At 47.2% G+C, this 17,869-nt stretch overlaps 1 protein-coding gene across 9 annotated transcripts in view; it reads left to right on the top strand.

Annotated features, from left to right (window-relative positions):
* The window catches only part of LOC118370628 (netrin-G2-like), a 132,485-nt gene that overhangs the window by 26,808 nt on the left and 87,808 nt on the right, over positions 1–17,869 (top strand). For all 9 annotated transcript variants that reach the window (XM_052521647.1, XM_052521644.1, XM_052521642.1 and 6 more), the window contains exon 3: positions 12,367–13,010. In XM_052521647.1, coding sequence (XP_052377607.1) covers positions 12,367–13,010 — 644 coding nt within the window. The remainder of the gene's footprint in view (positions 1–12,366; positions 13,011–17,869) is intronic.

Here is a 17,869-nt window from a genome sequence, read left to right as displayed (position 1 = left end):
GGTGCCAAGTGACCTCACTGTACATGCAAAACACCCAATCCAGAGACACTATAATATATTTGCGTCATTCATTCTTTATACAGACCTTCCGTCACTCTGTCCTACGTATTGCTATACATTACCGGTATGTCAATCAAATTCAATCACATGTATTTATAAATATACAGAAACCCAGCCTAAAACCCCAAACAGCAAGCAATGCAGATGTAGAAGCATAGTGGCTAAGAAAAACTCCCCATAAAGGCAGGAACCTCGGTAGAAACCTAGAGGTCCTCTTCTGGCTGTGCCAGGTGAAGATTAGAAGAGTACATGGCAATTAAGACCAGATTGTTCTTCAAGATGTTCAAACATTTATAGATGACCAGCAGTGTCAAATAATAATCTGTGGTTGTAGAGGGTGCAACAGGTCAGTACCTCAGAGTAAATGTCAGATGGCTTTTCATAGCCGAGCATTCAGAGGTTGAGACAGCAGGTGTGGTAGAGAGAGAGTCGAAAACAGCAGGTCTGGGACAAGGTAGCACATCCGGTGAACAGGTCAGGGTTGCATAGCCGCAGGCAGAACAGTTGAAACTGGAGAAGGATCACGACCAGGTGGACTGGGGACAGCCTGGAGTCATCAGGCCAGGTAGTCCTGAGGCATGGTCCTAGGGCTCAGGTCCTCCAGGAGGGGAGAGAGAATTAGTGGGCGCATACTTAAATTCACACAGGACACCAGATAAGAGAGGAGAATTACACCAGATATAACAGACTGACCCTTGCCCCTTGGCACATAGACTATAGCAGCATAGATACTGGAGGCTGAGACGGGGGGGTCGGGGGACACTGTGGCCTTGTCCAAAAATACCCCCAGACGGGCCAACCGGACAGGGCAAACCAGGCAGGATATAAACCCACTCACTTTGCCAAAGCACAGCCCCCACACCAATAGAGGGATATCAACAGACCACCAACTTACTATCCTAAGACAATGCTCAGTGTAGCTTATGAAGATCTCCTCCACCGCACAAGCCCGAGGGGTTGCAAAACGGGACAGGAAGATCACGTCAGTGACACAACCCACTCAAGTGACGCAACCCTCCTAGGGACGGCATGGAAGAGCACTAGTAAGCCAGTGACTCAGCCCCCGTAATAGGGTCAGAGGCAGAGCATCCCAGTGGAGAGAGGGGAGCCAGACAGAGACAGCAAGGGCGGTTTGTCGCTCCAGTGCCTTGCCGTTCACCTTCACACCCCTGGGACAGACTACACTCAATCATAGGACCTACTGAAGAGTTGGATAGCCAGACCATTCCATAAAATTTGAGCTCTATAGGAGAAAGTCCTGCCTCCAGCTATTTTCTTAGGAATTCTAGAGACAATAAGGAGGCCTGCGTCTTGTGACCATAGTGGACGTGTAGGTATGTACGGCAGGACCAAATTGGAGAGATAGGTAGGAGCAAGCCCATGTAATGCTTTGTAGGTTAGCAGTAAAACCTTAAAATCAGCCCTTGCCTTAACAGGAAGCCAGTGTAGAGAGGCTAGCACTGGAGTAATATGATCAGTTCTAGTCAGGATTCTAGCAACTGTGTTAAGCTTCTAAGTTTATTTAGTGCTTTATCCGGCTAGCTGGAGAGTAGAGGATTGCGGTAGTCTAATCTAGAAGTGTCAAAAGCATGGATTTGTTATTCGGCATAAGTTTTTGCAAAAAGTTTAGGATTTTTGCAATGTTATGAAGATGGAAAAAAATTGTCCTTAAAATATTCTTGATATGTTCGTCAAAAGAGATACAGTGCCTTGCGAAAGTATTCGGCCCCCTTGAACTTTGCGACCTTTTGCCACATTTCAGGCTTCAAACATAAAGATATAAAACTGTATTTTTTGTGAAGAATCAACAACAAGTGGGACACAATCATGAAGTGGAACGACATTTATTGGATATTTCAAACTTATTTAACAAATCAAAAACTGAAAAATTGGGCCTGCAAAATTATTCAGCCAACTTAAGTTAATACTTTGTAGCACCACCTTTTGCTGCGATTGCAGCTGTAAGTCGCTTGGGGTATGTCTCTATCGGTTTTGCACATCGAGAGACTGAAATGTTTTCCCATTCCTCCTTGCAAAACAGCTCGAGCTCAGTGAGGTTGGATGGAGAGCATTTGTGAACAGCAGTTTTCAGTTCTTTCCACAGATTCTCGATTGGATTCAGGTCTGGACTTTGACTTGGCCATTCTAACACCTGGATATGTTTATTTTTGAACCATTCCATTGTAGATGTTGCTTTATGTTTTGGATCATTGTCTTGTTGGAAGACAAATCTCCGTCCCAGTCTCAGGTCTTTTGCAGAGTCCATCAGGTTTTCTTCCAGAATTGTCCTGTATTTGGCTCCATCCATCTTCCCATCAATTTTAACCATCTTCCCTGTCCCTGCTGAAGAAAAGCAGGCCCAAACCATGATGCTGCCACCACCATGTTTGACAGTGGGGATGGTGTGTTCAGGGTGATGAGCTGTGTTGCTTTTACGCCAAACATAACGTTTTGCATTGTTGCCAAAAAGTTCAATTTTGGTTTCATCTGACCAGAGCACCTTCTTCCACATGTTTGGTGTGTCTCCCAGGTGGCTTGTGGCAAACTTTAAACAACACTTGTTATGGATAATTTTAAGAAATGGCTTTCTTCTTGCCACTCTTCCATAAAGGCCAGATTTGTGCAATATACGACTGATTGTTGTCCTATGGGCAGAGTCTCCCACCTCAGCTGTAGATCTCTGCAGTTCATCCAGAGTGATCATGGGCCTCTTGGCTGCATCTCTGATCAGTCTTCTCCTTGTATGAGCTGAAAGTTTATAGGGACGGCCAGGTCTTGGTAGATTTGCAGTGGGCTGATACTCCTTCCATTTCAATATTATCGCTTGCACAGTGCTCCTTGGGATGTTTAAAGCTTGGGAAATCTTTTTGTATCCAAATCCGGCTTTAAACTTCTTCACAACAGTATCTCGGACCTGCCTGGTGTGTTCCTTGTTCTTCATGATGCTCTCTGCGCTTTTAACGGACCTCTGAGACTATCACAGTGCAGGTGCATTTATACGGAGACTTGATTACACACAGGTGGATTGTATTTATCATTAGTCATTTAGGTCAACATTGGATCATTCAGAGATCCTCACTGAACTTCTGGAGAGTGTTTGCTGCACTGAAAGTAAAGGGGCTGAATAATTTTGCACGCCCAATTTTTCCGTTTTTGATTTGTTAAAAAAGTTTGAAATATCCAATAAATGTTGTTCCACTTCATGATTGTGTCCCACTTGTTGTTGATTCTTCACAAAAAAATACAGTTTTATATCTTTATGTTTGAAGCCTGAAATGTGGCAAAAGGTCGCAAAGTTCAAGGGGGCCGAATACTTTCGCAAGGCACTGTATCTGGGTCGAGAGTAACCTATTACATAGTAACCTATGTTGTTGTGCATCTGGGACAGTGTCTGTACAGTCTAACCGTGGTCGTTTCCTTACGGCATGTCACTAATCCTCGTTGTGTCTGAAGCAGGAGTGAAGGTTGGACAAATATTTGTACCTTTTCTTTGGCCCAGGACCAGATCCTGGTAACTTTCTATAAATTCCCAGGTTTTCCACAAATCCTGGTTGGAGGATTCCCGAATGTCCTGCTTATTCTAGGAATCTTCCAACTGGGATTCCTGGAAAATCCAGGAAATGTAGTAATAGTTACGGAGAGGAAACAAGCATGCCACCTCTCCCCAGTGAGAGTGGGAGGTTCTCATCTAATGTTGTTGTTGGGAGAGAAGACCCAGTCGTTTCAATATTAAGTCATAGCCGCCCACACTGCAGTATCTTCAATAGCAGTTCCGAGCTTCACAATCTGTAGTACTGCTGGCGTTTCATTCTTCCCCTCTTAACAGGTATTGATGACTTGAACACAGCAGGGTAGTGTGCAGTAGGGCACACCGAAGCGAAATATTTTTCAACCTCTGTTTCAAAACATTATATCTCTACTGAACACAGCCTGGAGTGGAATCTTTGGCCAATCAGTAACCAGGTTTCCATCCTATCTTTTATGTCCGTAAAGGTCTGATGGAAGCAGAACATTTGTTGGTAAACTTTCCAAATATCGACAAAACAAAATACTTTTAGATAAGGTTGTATTTTTTTTCTTCTGTAAAAAATGTAGAGAAATGGCGCTTTTATGCGCAAATATTGATATACAGTGCATTCAGAAAGTATTCATACCCCTTTACTAATTACACATTTTGTTTTTAGACTGAATTCAAAATGGATTAAAAATGTTTTTTTAACCCAGTTACACACAATACCCCAAAATGACAAAGTGAAAACATGTTTTTAGACATTTTTGCTAATTTATTGAAAATGAAATACAGAAATATCTCATTTACATAACTATTCCCCCCCTAGTCAATACTTTGTAGAAGCACCTTTGGCTGTGATTACAGCTGTAAGTCTTTCTGGGTAAGTCTCTAAGAGCTTTCCACACCTGGATTGTGCAACAATTGCCCATTATTATTTTCAAAATTCCTCAAGCTTTGTCAAATTGATTGTTGATCATTGCTAGACAACTATTTTCAGGTCTTGCCTGTGACTCTGCCACTCAGGAACACCCACATCTACTGTGTTTTAGGTTATTTTCTTGGTGAAAGGTGAATTTATCTCCCAGTGTCTGGTGGAAAGCAGACTGAACCAGGTTTTCCTTTGGCAGTGCTTAGCACTATTCTATTTTTTTATATCCTGAAAAAAACTCCCCAGTCTACCAATAAGTGTCCTTCATTGCGAGGCATTGGAAAGCCTGGTCTTTGTGTTGAATATGTGTTTGAAATTCACTGCTCAACTGAAGGACCTTACAGATAATTGCATGTGTGGAGTACAGAGACGAGGTAGTCATTTCAAAAATCATGTTAAACACTTTTATTGCACACATAGTGAGTCCCATGCAACTCATTATGTGACCTGTTAATCAGAGTTTTACTCCTGAACTTATTTAGGCCATAACAGAAGGGTTGAATACTTATTGACTCAATACATTTCAGATTTTCATTTTTATTAATTTGTAAAAGAAAATTGAAGAAACATAATTCCACTTTGACATTATGGGGTATTGTGGGTAGGCCAGTGGCACAAAATCTCAATTTGATCTATTTTAAATTCAGACCGTAACACAAAACAAAATGTGTAAAAAGGGGTGTGAATACGTTCTGAAGGCACTGTAATATCGATGTAAACCTGGAGATGTTGGAGAGTTTCCAGTCATCTGATGATTCTCAGTACCGATACTGTTCTCTTTGAAGTAGAATGAATAATCGATATACGTTTAAATATTAGACATGTGTAAGCAGAATGAAGGCTGAGCCCATGTGAGTGTACAAAGCTGGATCAACATCGAGTCAACTGTTAGATATGTAAAAAAAAAAAAGAATCGTAAGCAGAATCTGTGTGGATGAGGCAAGGTAGACCAACAAGACGTGACTGGTCGGGGCCATATCTGATCTTGTGAAGGTTACTGGACATGCACATCGGTTAATCATACATAGACAACAGGAGGGACTGTTCTGGGGTCAGATGGGACTACAGGAGGGACTGTTCTGGGGTTAGATGGGACTGTTATGGGGTTAGATGGGACTACAGGAGGGACTGTTCTGGGGTCAGATGGGACTACAGGAGGGACTGTTCTGGGGTTAGATGGGACTGTTATGGGGTTAGATGGGACTACAGGAGGGACTGTTCTGGGGTCAGATGGGACTACAGGAGGGACTGTTCTGGGGTCAGATGGGACTACAGGAGGGACTGTTCTGGGGTCAGATGGGACTGTTATGGGGTTAGATGGGACTACAGGAGGGACTGTTCTGGGGTCAGATGGGACTACAGGAGGACTGTTCTGGGGTTAGATGGGACTGTTATGGGGTTAGATGGGACTACAGGAGGGACTGTTCTGGGGTCAGATGGGACTACAGGAGGGACTGTTCTGGGGTCAGATGGGACTACAGGAGGGACTGTTCTGGGGTTAGATGGGACTACAGGAGGGACTGTTCTGGGGTCAGATGGGACTACAGGAGGGACTGTTCTGGGGTCAGATGGGACTACAGGAGGGACTGTTCTGGGGTCAGATGGGACTACAGGAGGGACTGTTCTGGGGTTAGATGGGACTACAGGAGGGACTGTTCTGGGGTCAGATGGGACTACAGGAGGGACTGTTCTGGGGTTAGATGGGACTACAGGAGGGACTGTTCTGGGGTTAGATGGGACTACAGGAGGGACTGTTCTGGGGTCAGATGGGACTACAGGAGGGACTGTTCTGGGGTCAGATGGGACTACAGGAGGGACTGTTCTGGGGTCAGATGGGACTACAGGAGGGACTGTTCTGGGGTCAGATGGGACTACAGGAGGGACTGTTCTGGGGTCAGATGGGACTACAGGAGGGACTGTTCTGGGGTCAGATGGGACTACAGGAGGGACTGTTCTGGGGTCAGATGGGACTACAGGAGGGACTGTTCTGGGGTCAGATGGGACTACAGGAGGGACTGTTATGGGGTCAGATGGGACTACAGGAGGGACTGTTCTGGGGTCAGATGGGACTACAGGAGGGACTGTTCTGGGGTCAGATGGGACTACAGGAGGGACTGTTCTGGGGTCAGATGGGACTACAGGAGGGACTGTTCTGGGGTTAGATGGGACTACAGGAGGGACTGTTCTGGGGTTAGATGGGACTACAGGAGGGACTGTTCTGGGGTCAGATGGGACTACAGGAGGGACTGTTCTGGGGTCAGATGGGACTACAGGAGGGACTGTTCTGGGGTCAGATGGGACTACAGGAGGGACTGTTCTGGGGTCAGATGGGACTGTTCTGGGGTCAGATGGGACTACAGGAGGGACTGTTCTGGGGTCAGATGGGACTACAGGAGGGACTGTTCTGGGGTCAGATGGGACTGTTATGGGGTTAGATGGGACTACAGGAGGGACTGTTCTGGGGTCAGATGGGACTACAGGAGGGACTGTTCTGGGGTCAGATGGGACTACAGGAGGGACTGTTATGGGGTTAGATGGGACTACAGGAGGGACTGTTCTGGGGTCAGATGGGACTACAGGAGGGACTGTTCTGGGGTTAGATGGGACTACAGGAGGGACTGTTCTGGGGTCAGATGGGACTACAGGAGGGACTGTTCTGGGGTCAGATGGGACTGTTATGGGGTTAGATGGGACTACAGGAGGGACTGTTCTGGGGTCAGATGGGACTGTTCTGGGGTCAGATGGGACTACAGGAGGGACTGTTCTGGGGTCAGATGGGACTACAGGAGGGACTGTTCTGGGGTTAGATGGGACTACAGGAGGGACTGTTCTGGGGTTAGATGGGACTACAGGAGGGACTGTTCTGGGGTCAGATGGGACTGTTCTGGGGTCAGATGGGACTGTTATGGGGTTAGATGGGACTGTTCTGGGGTTAGATGGGACTGTTCTGGGGTTAGATGGGACTACAGGAGGGACTGTTCTGGGGTTAGGTGGGACTGTTATGGGGTTAGATGGGACTACAGGAGGGACTGTTCTGGGGTCAGATGGGACTGTTCTGGGGTCAGATGGGACTACAGGAGGGACTGTTCTGGGGTCAGATGGGACTACAGGAGGGACTGTTCTGGGGTTAGATGGGACTACAGGAGGGACTGTTCTGGGGTTAGATGGGACTACAGGAGGGACTGTTCTGGGGTCAGATGGGACTGTTCTGGGGTCAGATGGGACTGTTATGGGGTTAGATGGGACTGTTCTGGGGTTAGATGGGACTACAGGAGGGACTGTTATGGGGTTAGATGGGACTGTTCTGGGGTTAGATGGGACTACAGGAGGGACTGTTATGGGGTTAGATGGGACTGTTCTGGGGTTAGATGGGACTGTTCTGGGGTCAGATGGGACTGTTCTGGGGTCAGATGGGACTGTTATGGGGTTAGATGGGACTGTTCTGGGGTTAGATGGGACTGTTCTGGGGTCAGATGGGACTGTTATGGGGTCAGATGGGACTGTTATGGGGTCAGATGGGACTGTTATGGGGTTAGATGGGACTGTTATGGGGTTAGATGGGACTACAGGAGGGACTGTTCTGGGGTCAGATGGGACTGTTCTGGGGTCAGATGGGACTGTTATGGGGTCAGATGGGACTGTTCTGGGGTCAGATGGGACTGTTCTGGGGTTAGATGGGACTGTTCTGGGGTCAGATGGGACTGTTCTGGGGTTAGATGGGACTGTTCTGGGGTTAGATGGGACTGTTCTGGGGTTAGATGGGACTGTTCTGGGGTTAGATGGGACTGTTCTGGGGTCAGATGGGACTACAGGAGGGACTGTTCTGGGGTCAGATGGGACTACAGGAGGGACTGTTCTGGGGTCAGATGGGACTACAGGAGGGACTGTTCTGGGGTTAGATGGGACTGTTCTGGGGTTAGATGGGACTGTTATGGGGTCAGATGGGACTACAGGAGGGACTGTTCTGGGGTCAGATGGGACTGTTCTGGGGTCAGATGGGACTGTTATGGGGTTAGATGGGACTGTTCTGGGGTCAGATGGGACTGTTCTGGGGTTAGATGGGACTGTTCTGGGGTCAGATGGGACTGTTATGGGGTTAGATGGGACTGTTCTGGGGTCAGATGGGACTGTTCTGGGGTTAGATGGGACTGTTCTGGGGTCAGATGGGACTGTTATGGGGTTAGATGGGACTGTTCTGGGGTCAGATGGGACTGTTCTGGGGTTAGATGGGACTGTTCTGGGGTCAGATGGGACTGTTATGGGGTTAGATGGGACTGTTCTGGGGTCAGATGGGACTGTTATGGGGTTAGATGGGACTGTTCTGGGGTCAGATGGGACTGTTATGGGGTTAGATGGGACTGTTCTGGGGTTAGATGGGACTGTTCTGGGGTCAGATGGGACTGTTCTGGGGTTAGATGGGACTGTTCTGGGGTTAGATGGGACTGTTCTGGGGTCAGATGGGACTGTTCTGGGGTTAGATGGGACTGTTCTGGGGTCAGATGGGACTGTTATGGGGTTAGATGGGACTGTTCTGGGGTCAGATGGGACTGTTATGGGGTTAGATGGGACTGTTCTGGGGTTAGATGGGACTGTTCTGGGGTCAGATGGGACTGTTATGGGGTTAGATGGGACTGTTCTGGGGTCAGATGGGACTGTTTGGGGTTAGATGGGACTGTTCTGGGGTTAGATGGGACTGTTCTGGGGTGAGATGGGACTGTTATGGGGTTAGATGGGACTGTTCTGGGGTTAGATGGGACTGTTCTGGGGTCAGATGGGACTGTTATGGGGTTAGATGGGACTGTTCTGGGGTCAGATGGGACTGTTCTGGGGTCAGATGGGACTGTTCTGGGGTCAGATGGGACTGTTCTGGGGTTAGATGGGACTGTTCTGGGGTTAGATGGGACTGTTCTGGGGTTAGATGGGACTGTTCTGGGGTTAGATGGGACTGTTCTGGGGTCAGATGAAATACCCAAATCATAGACTGTTCTGGGGTTAGATGGGACTGTTCTGGGGTCAGATGGGACTGTTCTGGGGTTAGATGGGACTGTTCTGGGGTCAGATGGGACTGTTATGGGGTTAGATGGGACTGTTCTGGGGTTAGATGGGACTACAGGAGGGACTGTTCTGGGGTTAGATGGGACTGTTCTGGGGTCAGATGGGACTGTTCTGGGGTTATATGGGACTGTTCTGGGGTCAGATGGGACTGTTCTGGGGTTAGATGGGACTGTTCTGGGGTCAGATGGGACTGTTATGGGGTTAGATGGGACTGTTCTGGGGTCAGATGGGACTACAGGAGGGACTGTTCTGGGGTCAGATGGGACTGTTATGGGGTTAGATGGGACTGTTCTGGGGTTAGATGGGACTGTTCTGGGGTCAGATGGGACTGTTCTGGGGTTAGATGGGACTGTTCTGGGGTCAGATGGGACTAAGACATTTGGACAGGAACATTAAATAATCTGTGATAGTGTAACGGGTTTTTCTTGACTTGAAGGAGAGGCGGACCACAGCGCAGCGTGGTTGTTTTGATTCATGTTTAATAAAGCACTTCACATGAACAAACTAACAAAAACAAGAAACGTGAAAACCCAAAACAGTCCTATCTGGTGTAAACACAGAGACAGGAACAATCACCCACAAACACACAGTGAAACCCAGGCTACCTAAGTATGATTCTCAATCAGAGACAACTAATGACACCTGCCTCTGATTGAGAACCATACTAGGCCGAAACATAGAAATACCCAAATCATAGAAAAACAAACATAGACTGCCCACCCCAACTCACGCCCTGACCATACAAAATAATGATAAAACAAAGGAAATAAAGGTCAGAACGTGACAGATGGGCACCAATAGGAGTGTGCATGTCACTCCACGAATAGAATCTATGCCCCAATGACTGAGTCAATAAGAGAATGGAAACTAAGTAAGACAACAAGATTCATAAAGTGGAGTGACGATGTAAGGGTGTAAGGGTAAGACTGTATAAAAGCCAAATACTAAGAATGAAGAGTCAGTTGTTCTATGGAATTGCCCGGCTCTGTTACTTTGTAATAAAGTCTAATTGAATTTACAAGTTCCGGTATCTGTGAAATATTTTGATTCCATAATTCCACATAATTGTCATGTGATGACATGTTGTGTGGTTCTCCCACGACGGCTCGGGAAAGCTCGTTCTCGTTCTCCCACGACTCCCACGTTCTCCCAGGCTCGTTCTCCCACGACGGCTCGGGAAAGCTCGTTCTCGTTCTCCCACGACTCCCACGTTCTCCCAGGCTCGTTCTCCCACGACGGCTCGGGAAAGCTCGTTCTCGTTCTCCCACGACTCCCACGTTCTCCCAGGCTCGTTCTCCCACGACGGCTCGGGAAAGCTCGTTCTCGTTCTCCCACGACTCCCACGTTCTCCCAGGCTCGTTCTCCCACGACGGCTCGGGAAAGCTCGTTCTCGTTCTCCCACGACTCCCACGTTCTCCCAGGCTCGTTCTCCCACGATGGCTCGGGAAAGCTCGTTCTCGTTCTCCCACGACTCCCACGTTCTCCCAGGCTCGTTCTCCCACGACGGCTCGGGAAAGCATGCGGTTTATTAGGCTACAGATGAAATAAGATGAACTTCACAGGGTGGTGAAAGTGTAAGGTGAGAAGCTTGATGCTCCTTTCCAATAGATATCGAGGGTTTTATTCCGGTGACATGATGATCGATGTTGCTTGGCTGCCGTGTTTACAACTTAAAATAATTTCGCTCTTATGTCCATAATAATCTAAACTGTATCTGTAAACTGTTAGCGAGAGCACGCGTGCCAAAACCAAAGTGGGCACAAAACTATCAGTAGAGTTGAATTTGTATTTGTATTTTTTTTATCTGTACACGGGAATTTAAACGCAAAATCATTTTTATGTGCGCTATGTCGTCACGCACAGACTTTTATCCTGAGGCTAGGATCTGAGTACCCCACTCGAGCAGGCGGCAGGTAGCCTGGCGGGTAGGAGCGTTGGGCCAGTAGCCAAAAGCTTGCTGGATGAAATTCCTGAGCCAACAAGGTAAAAATCTGTCTTTCTGGCAGTAAGCAAGGCAGTTAAGAAGAGGAGTTGGGTGCACAAGACACATTTCAGTTGAATACATTCAGTTGTACAACTGACTAGGTATCCCCCTTACCCTTCTTCTGAGAAGTTTCTCTTACCCTAGCACCACTAGATTTTGCATATGCTTGTTTTTTTCTCTTACTCGGTGTCATCATAAATCAGATGAACTCAGCCTGCACAGAACTGTAAAACCTTATTTTGTTATTAGTGTGGGTTTGACTGACTGGTTATTTTTTTTGTACAGGCACAGTTCACCAACTTGATTAATCATGAAATCATTTACTTTTCACTTTTTAAAATGTAACATTAATGTTTCGGTTTAAGTTTTAGGATGAATGCCAGGAGCATGAAAGTAGGTACAGGAATTTCTTCTTTTGCATCATATAGTCCAGGATTTTGCATTTTTTGTGATATTTGTGGACAAAAATGCTTGATTTTCCTGCGTAAGTTCTGACATTTTGCATGCAATATGTTGGTTAAGAGGGGTTTAGGGTAACGGGAACATGTGACTGTCTGCCAGTAGGTGTGAAAATTAGCTAACGAGGGAAAAGGATTGTTGATGTGAGTGAGGCTCGATTGAACCATATTATGCAGTAAAGTGCAGCGATTGGTTGAAATTGCAAGCCCTCTATGTACTGCGGTGATGATAATATTGTGACGATTTGACTATTTTATGCGGGAAATAATTGGTCAAATTTGCGGGGAAATGTTGATTTTGCTAAAGACAATTGTGATTGCAGAATCTTAGAGGGACTGATGACTCGTTTGTGTTCTTTTGACTCTGCAGGAGAACCCGTACCTGTGCAGTGACGAGTGTGACGCCTCCAACCCGGACCTGGCCCACCCTCCTCAGCTGATGCAGGACCGCGAGCACACCGGCCGCATCACCTACTGGCAGACAGTCACATGGGCCCGTTATCCAGAACCCCTCTTGGCCAACATCTCCCTAGCCTGGAACAAGAGCCTGGAGCTGACGGACGACATCGCCATTACCTTTGAGTACGGCCGCCCCACCTTAATGGTGCTGGACAAGTCCATGGACCACGGCCGCACCTGGCAGCCCTACCAGTTCTACGCTGACGATTGTCTCGAGTCCTTTAACATGGCACCTAAGCGTGTCTCCGACCTATCGCCTGCAAATATTACCCTTGTCATCTGCACCGAGCAGTTCTCACGCTGGGTGGGATCGAAGAACGATAAGAACGTAAAGTTCGAGGTCCGGGAGCGTTTCGCAGTGTTCGCTGGGCCGAGGTTGCTCAACATGGACAGCTTGTACACCCGTATGGAGAGTATGAAGGGCCTGAGGGAATTCTTTACCTTCACTAACCTCAGGCTGAGGCTGCTCAGACCGGCCCTGGGGGGAACCTACATGCAGAGGGACAACCTGCTCAAGTACTTTTACGCCATCTCCAACATCGAGGTGCCCGCAAGGTAAGATTGAGTTACTGTTAAATGCGATAGAGAACAGCGTCATGTTCAGTACGGTGAAACAGAGTGAAACGGAGTGAAACAGGGTGAAACGGGGTGAAACGGGGTGAAACAGGGTGAAACAGAGTGAAACAGGGTGAAACGGGGTGAAACAGGGTGAAACGGGGTGAAACAGGGTGAAACAGGGTGAAACAGGGTGAAACAGGGTGAAACAGGGTGAAACAGGGTGAAACAGAGTGAAACAGGGTGAAACAGGGTGAAACGGAGTGAAACAGGGTGAAACAGGGTGAAACAGGGTGAAACAGGGTGAAACAGAGAAACAGGGTGAAACAGGGTGAAACAGGGTGAAACAGGGTGAAATGGGGTGAAACGGGGTGAAACAGTGTGAAACGGGGTGAAACAGGGTGAAACAGAGTGAAACAGGGTGAAACAGAGTGAAACAGGGTGAAACAGGGTGAAACAGGGTGAAACAGGGTGAAACGGGGTGAAACAGGGTGAAACAGAGTGAAACAGGGTGAAACAGAGTGAAACAGGGTGAAACAGAGTGAAACAGGGTGAAACAGGGTGAAACGGGGTGAAACAGGGTGAAATGGGGTGAAACGGGGACGTTCTACCTGAACTTGTCAATTTTCTGATGCTAATGTTCTGCTACGTTCTACTACGGTTTGCTCTCTACTGAGCAGGACCAAGGTGTTTTATAGAGAGAAGTGTTGGCTGCTGGGTAAATTAGTTTACTTCAAGACTTCATACACTGAAAATAGGTCAAACACCTGAAACGCTACTCTTATTGTTAGTTTAGAAAGCTATAATTAAATCACTGTTACATTCATACCCACGTTAACACTCCCCAACATACATAACCACACTAATCATAGGTCCTTTACACTGATCCTCTGTTACTCCCTGTGCATGAATCCTAGTACTGTCGCTGTCGTTGGTCTACTAAGGCGTGATGATGAATGACGCTAACTCATGGCCTCGGTGGTCTTAACATAAATCTGTGTCCACATCTACTGTGGCGCCGTGGGGCCGGACAGGAACTGGGAACCTCTTACACGGCAACATTGTGACAGGGAGAGATGGCTTTCGCTGTTGCACCGCCTGCTTAGCATCAACAAGCCATTTCTCCCTCCTCTCAAAATTATTATTCCAATCAAAATGGCAGGGTGACATTTGAATGGTATTTAACAGCCACATTGGAATGGAGGGAGGAGGGGAGGAGAAGCGAAGGGCGGTGGAGGTGTGTAGCGTTAAAAGTGAGAAACGTGTGAGTGAAGGATTGTGTTGAAGAAGTGTTGGTTGACAGAGGTGATGAGAGAAGAAGAGGAGTAGAGGGGTGTTTGAGGTCTTGAGTGGATGCTGACACAGCACTCCAGCCCCCCAGGAAGCTCTGCCACCCCCCGGCCTGTGGTTAGAAGCAGGAGCAGGCCTGGAGGTATTGATCACAGACACTTTTCATGCTTAGCATGGAGATGCAGAGGGAAAAGCTGAGCGAGCGATAGAGAGAAAGGTGTAAAGAGGGGAGGGATATGCAATTTCACATGGTTGGGCTTGGAGGTTTTCCTGACCACAAATAGCCTAGAGTATCCTGGTTACTTTCTGGTCACTTGGTCAGGAATAACTCCTGACCCTATCTCCCAAACCCAACAACCCTGCCCAAGCCCCTTTGCCCAATACTTAACTTACCAATGTTGCGCAATTTCCCCTAATCAAATACATCAGTTGTTTTGTGATTTCTCGCTAGAGCAATAGCTACTGAACAACCGCATTGACTAAGTTGCTTTGCATAAAAGCATCTGCTAGTTAAATGTCCATATAATATTATAATTTCCTTACCTACAGCACATACCTCATCTCTCAGTCTCTCACTTTACATCCGGATCGAGCAAAGAAGCTATAACTGTACACTACTGACTATGCTGCTGTATCTGGTAACAAGGGGACCCAAATAGCCCCCATAGAAATGACTGACGCCTGATGTCTTCCTCCATCCCCACCCACACCCCCAGTAACATAATCACTGATCGATGCTGTTATTCTGGGATTGAATGGAGGGAGGGAAGGAGGGAGGGAATATAGGGTGACGGGGGGTTGGTCGGTCAATGGGCCGGTGGACACTACTGTATAATCGGAGGTGTCTGATGATTACCGTTGGATATCGATTTCCGAAGGCGATTAGTCCATGTTCCCTCGGGACAATAGGAGCCATCTCATCTGAGCCGTCTCATCTGAGCCGTCTCATCTGAGCCGCCTCATCTGAGCCATCTCATCTGAGCCGTCTCATCTGAGCCGTCTCATCTGAGCCATCTCATCTGAGCCGTCTCATCTGAGCCGTCTCATCTGAGCCGTCTCATCTGAGCCGTCTCATCTGAGCCGTCTCACCTGAGCCGTCTCACCTGAGCCGTCTCACCTGAGCCGTCTCACCTGAGCCGTCTCACCTGAGCCGTCTCATCTGAGCCGTCTCATCTGGCACGGAACATATTCGGATTTCCAAACTGCTCGGGAGAACATTTTAATAATGAATAATGAATATTTACCCCCCGTTGCGGATGCGCTCGCGCTGAAATTGGTTTTATATTATAAAAGAAGACCAAATGGCTTCCAAGTCCAGGTAGCCGCAGTAATGACATAGGGCGGTGATATCGACAGTGGGAAGAGGTAGAGAGTCCTTTCTCGTGTGGCCCCTGCACTCCCCACTCCTGGCCCCTTCAGCAGCAGCTCAGTGACCGAACACTAAACAGTGAAAGGTAATAATCAGTCATTTAGCAACCTGGATGGGAGACAAGGTTGTTGGAGATCATACAGGGTAGAGGACAGTGCAGGGATGGAGGGATGAAGAGGAGGGGAACAGAGGATAGAGAAGGGGACAAGGAGGAAGCAAGAGAAGAGAGAGGTTTGGGGAGGGACAAGGAGAATGACAGAATAGAGAGATGGAGGGATGATGAGGAGGGGGACAGTGAAGAGAGATTAGGGTGGTGGAATTGGAGAGAGGGTTAGCAAGGTGGTGGAGGGACAGAGGGGTTGGGATATTTGGATAGATTGATTCTGATTGTTCCATTTCCCCTCAAGGGTTGAAGACCTGTCTGTCGATGTATGTTTCTGTTCTTCACTTGTTATAGGTCTATATTCCCCAAGAGATTAAATCATTTCTATACTACTCCGGGTACTGTACATACACCTTGCTTGGTCATACTGTATTGATCAGGCCCTATAAAAACGGTGCTATCTCACTGTATAACCGGAACTCTGACTCTCTCTTTCCCCTCTTCATCTCCCCATCTGTCACTGGCTATCCAGAGCTATGGAGTGGAAAGGGGGGGCTGCTACCAACGACCATTCTAAACCATTCTAAACCATTCTAAACCATTCTAGAATGTATAATGTATTTGGATTAGGACTGTGCACAGACGTGGATTGGGCCTTTCTAATGGAATGGGCAGCAGGTCGTTGAGTGAGTCTATATAATGGAATCGATGTTCCGGCTTAGAGCCATACAGGAAGAATAGAAAGAGCCACCTAAGTGGATTATAGGCCCAAGACAGAAAGCCCTGCTGTGGCCAGAGACGGATGAGGATGAGGGCAATGAGGGTGAAGACCTACATTTGTCTCTCTGGTAATCTGACAGAAAGCATAAGGCAGGGTGGCAGGCTATAGGTGGCATCAAGACGTCTGTTAAAAGGCACACAGAGGGTGTCTTTTTCCTGTCACAAAGACACCTGCGCTGTGAGCTAATGCATTTACATTTACATTTAAGTCATTTAGCAGATGCTCTTATCCAGAGCGACTTACAAATTAATGCAAAACAAAGTGTAAACAAAATTATATCTGCAGCGCGATTTATTTTGTAGCATTTCTTTTTATCAATTACAATGAGGAGAAACTTAAATTTAAGCGCAGATTTACGGAGCATTTACACTATACAAGCAGCACTTGCCCAGCCATGCATCGCCCTCATGTGGGTGCCAGCGAGCAAGCAAGCTCGTGCTACGTATCAACAGCCATTGTCAGACAATCCAGTAGGGGTCGGAAGCTATTGTGAGCATCAATTGGTAATTTACGTCATGATGTTGCGGAGTATTTTTTTTATAATGTTCAGCTTTCCCCAACTTTAGTGCAAGTCTAGCTTTCTCGCCTATGCTCGCGTCGCTCGACGGTTCCCCCCGACCACTTTGCTTCTCTCACTTTCCTTTAATTGAAAGTGAATGGCTTCCGATATTTCACCACGCGATGCCCCTTCCTAGTTTAAATGGCCAATTAGTTAAAGCGCGCTACACGCGCCACAAGCACTGCAAACGCGAGGTATAGTATTCTACCATTATTTTGAATGTAGCAGTGCAGTGCGTTAGTTCACAGCGGCTGTTTAACTTCTTGGTGACAGGGGGGCAGGATTGAGTAGCTTGGATGAATAAGGTACCCAGAGTAAACTGCCTGCTACTCTGTCCCAGATGCTAATATATGCATATTATTAGTAAGTAGTATTGGATAGAAAACACTCTAAAGTTTCTAAAACTGTTTGAATGATGTCTGTGAGTATAACAGAACTCATATGGCAGGCGAAAACCTGAGAAAAATCCAACCAGGAAGTGGGAAATCTGAGGCTTGTAGTTTTTTAAAACTCAGCCCCTATTGTAGATACAGTGGGATATTGGTTATGTTGCACTTCCTAAAGCTTCCACTAGATGTCAACAGTCTTTCGAACTTTGTTTGAGGATTCTACTGTGAAGGGGGGCCGCATGAGAGAGGAATGAGTCAGGTGTCTGGCAGATTGCCACAGGCTCTGAGGCAAGGTCCGGAGAGAGTTAGCTCTCGTTCCATTGCTTTTCTACAGACATAGGAATTCTCCAATTGGAACATTATTGAAA

This window comes from Oncorhynchus keta, chromosome 6 (genome assembly GCF_023373465.1).
Source record: "Oncorhynchus keta strain PuntledgeMale-10-30-2019 chromosome 6, Oket_V2, whole genome shotgun sequence".
Taxonomy (NCBI): domain Eukaryota; kingdom Metazoa; phylum Chordata; class Actinopteri; order Salmoniformes; family Salmonidae; genus Oncorhynchus; species Oncorhynchus keta.
Note: the sequence above shows the minus strand (reverse complement) of the source record. Positions and strands in the feature narration are given on the sequence as shown.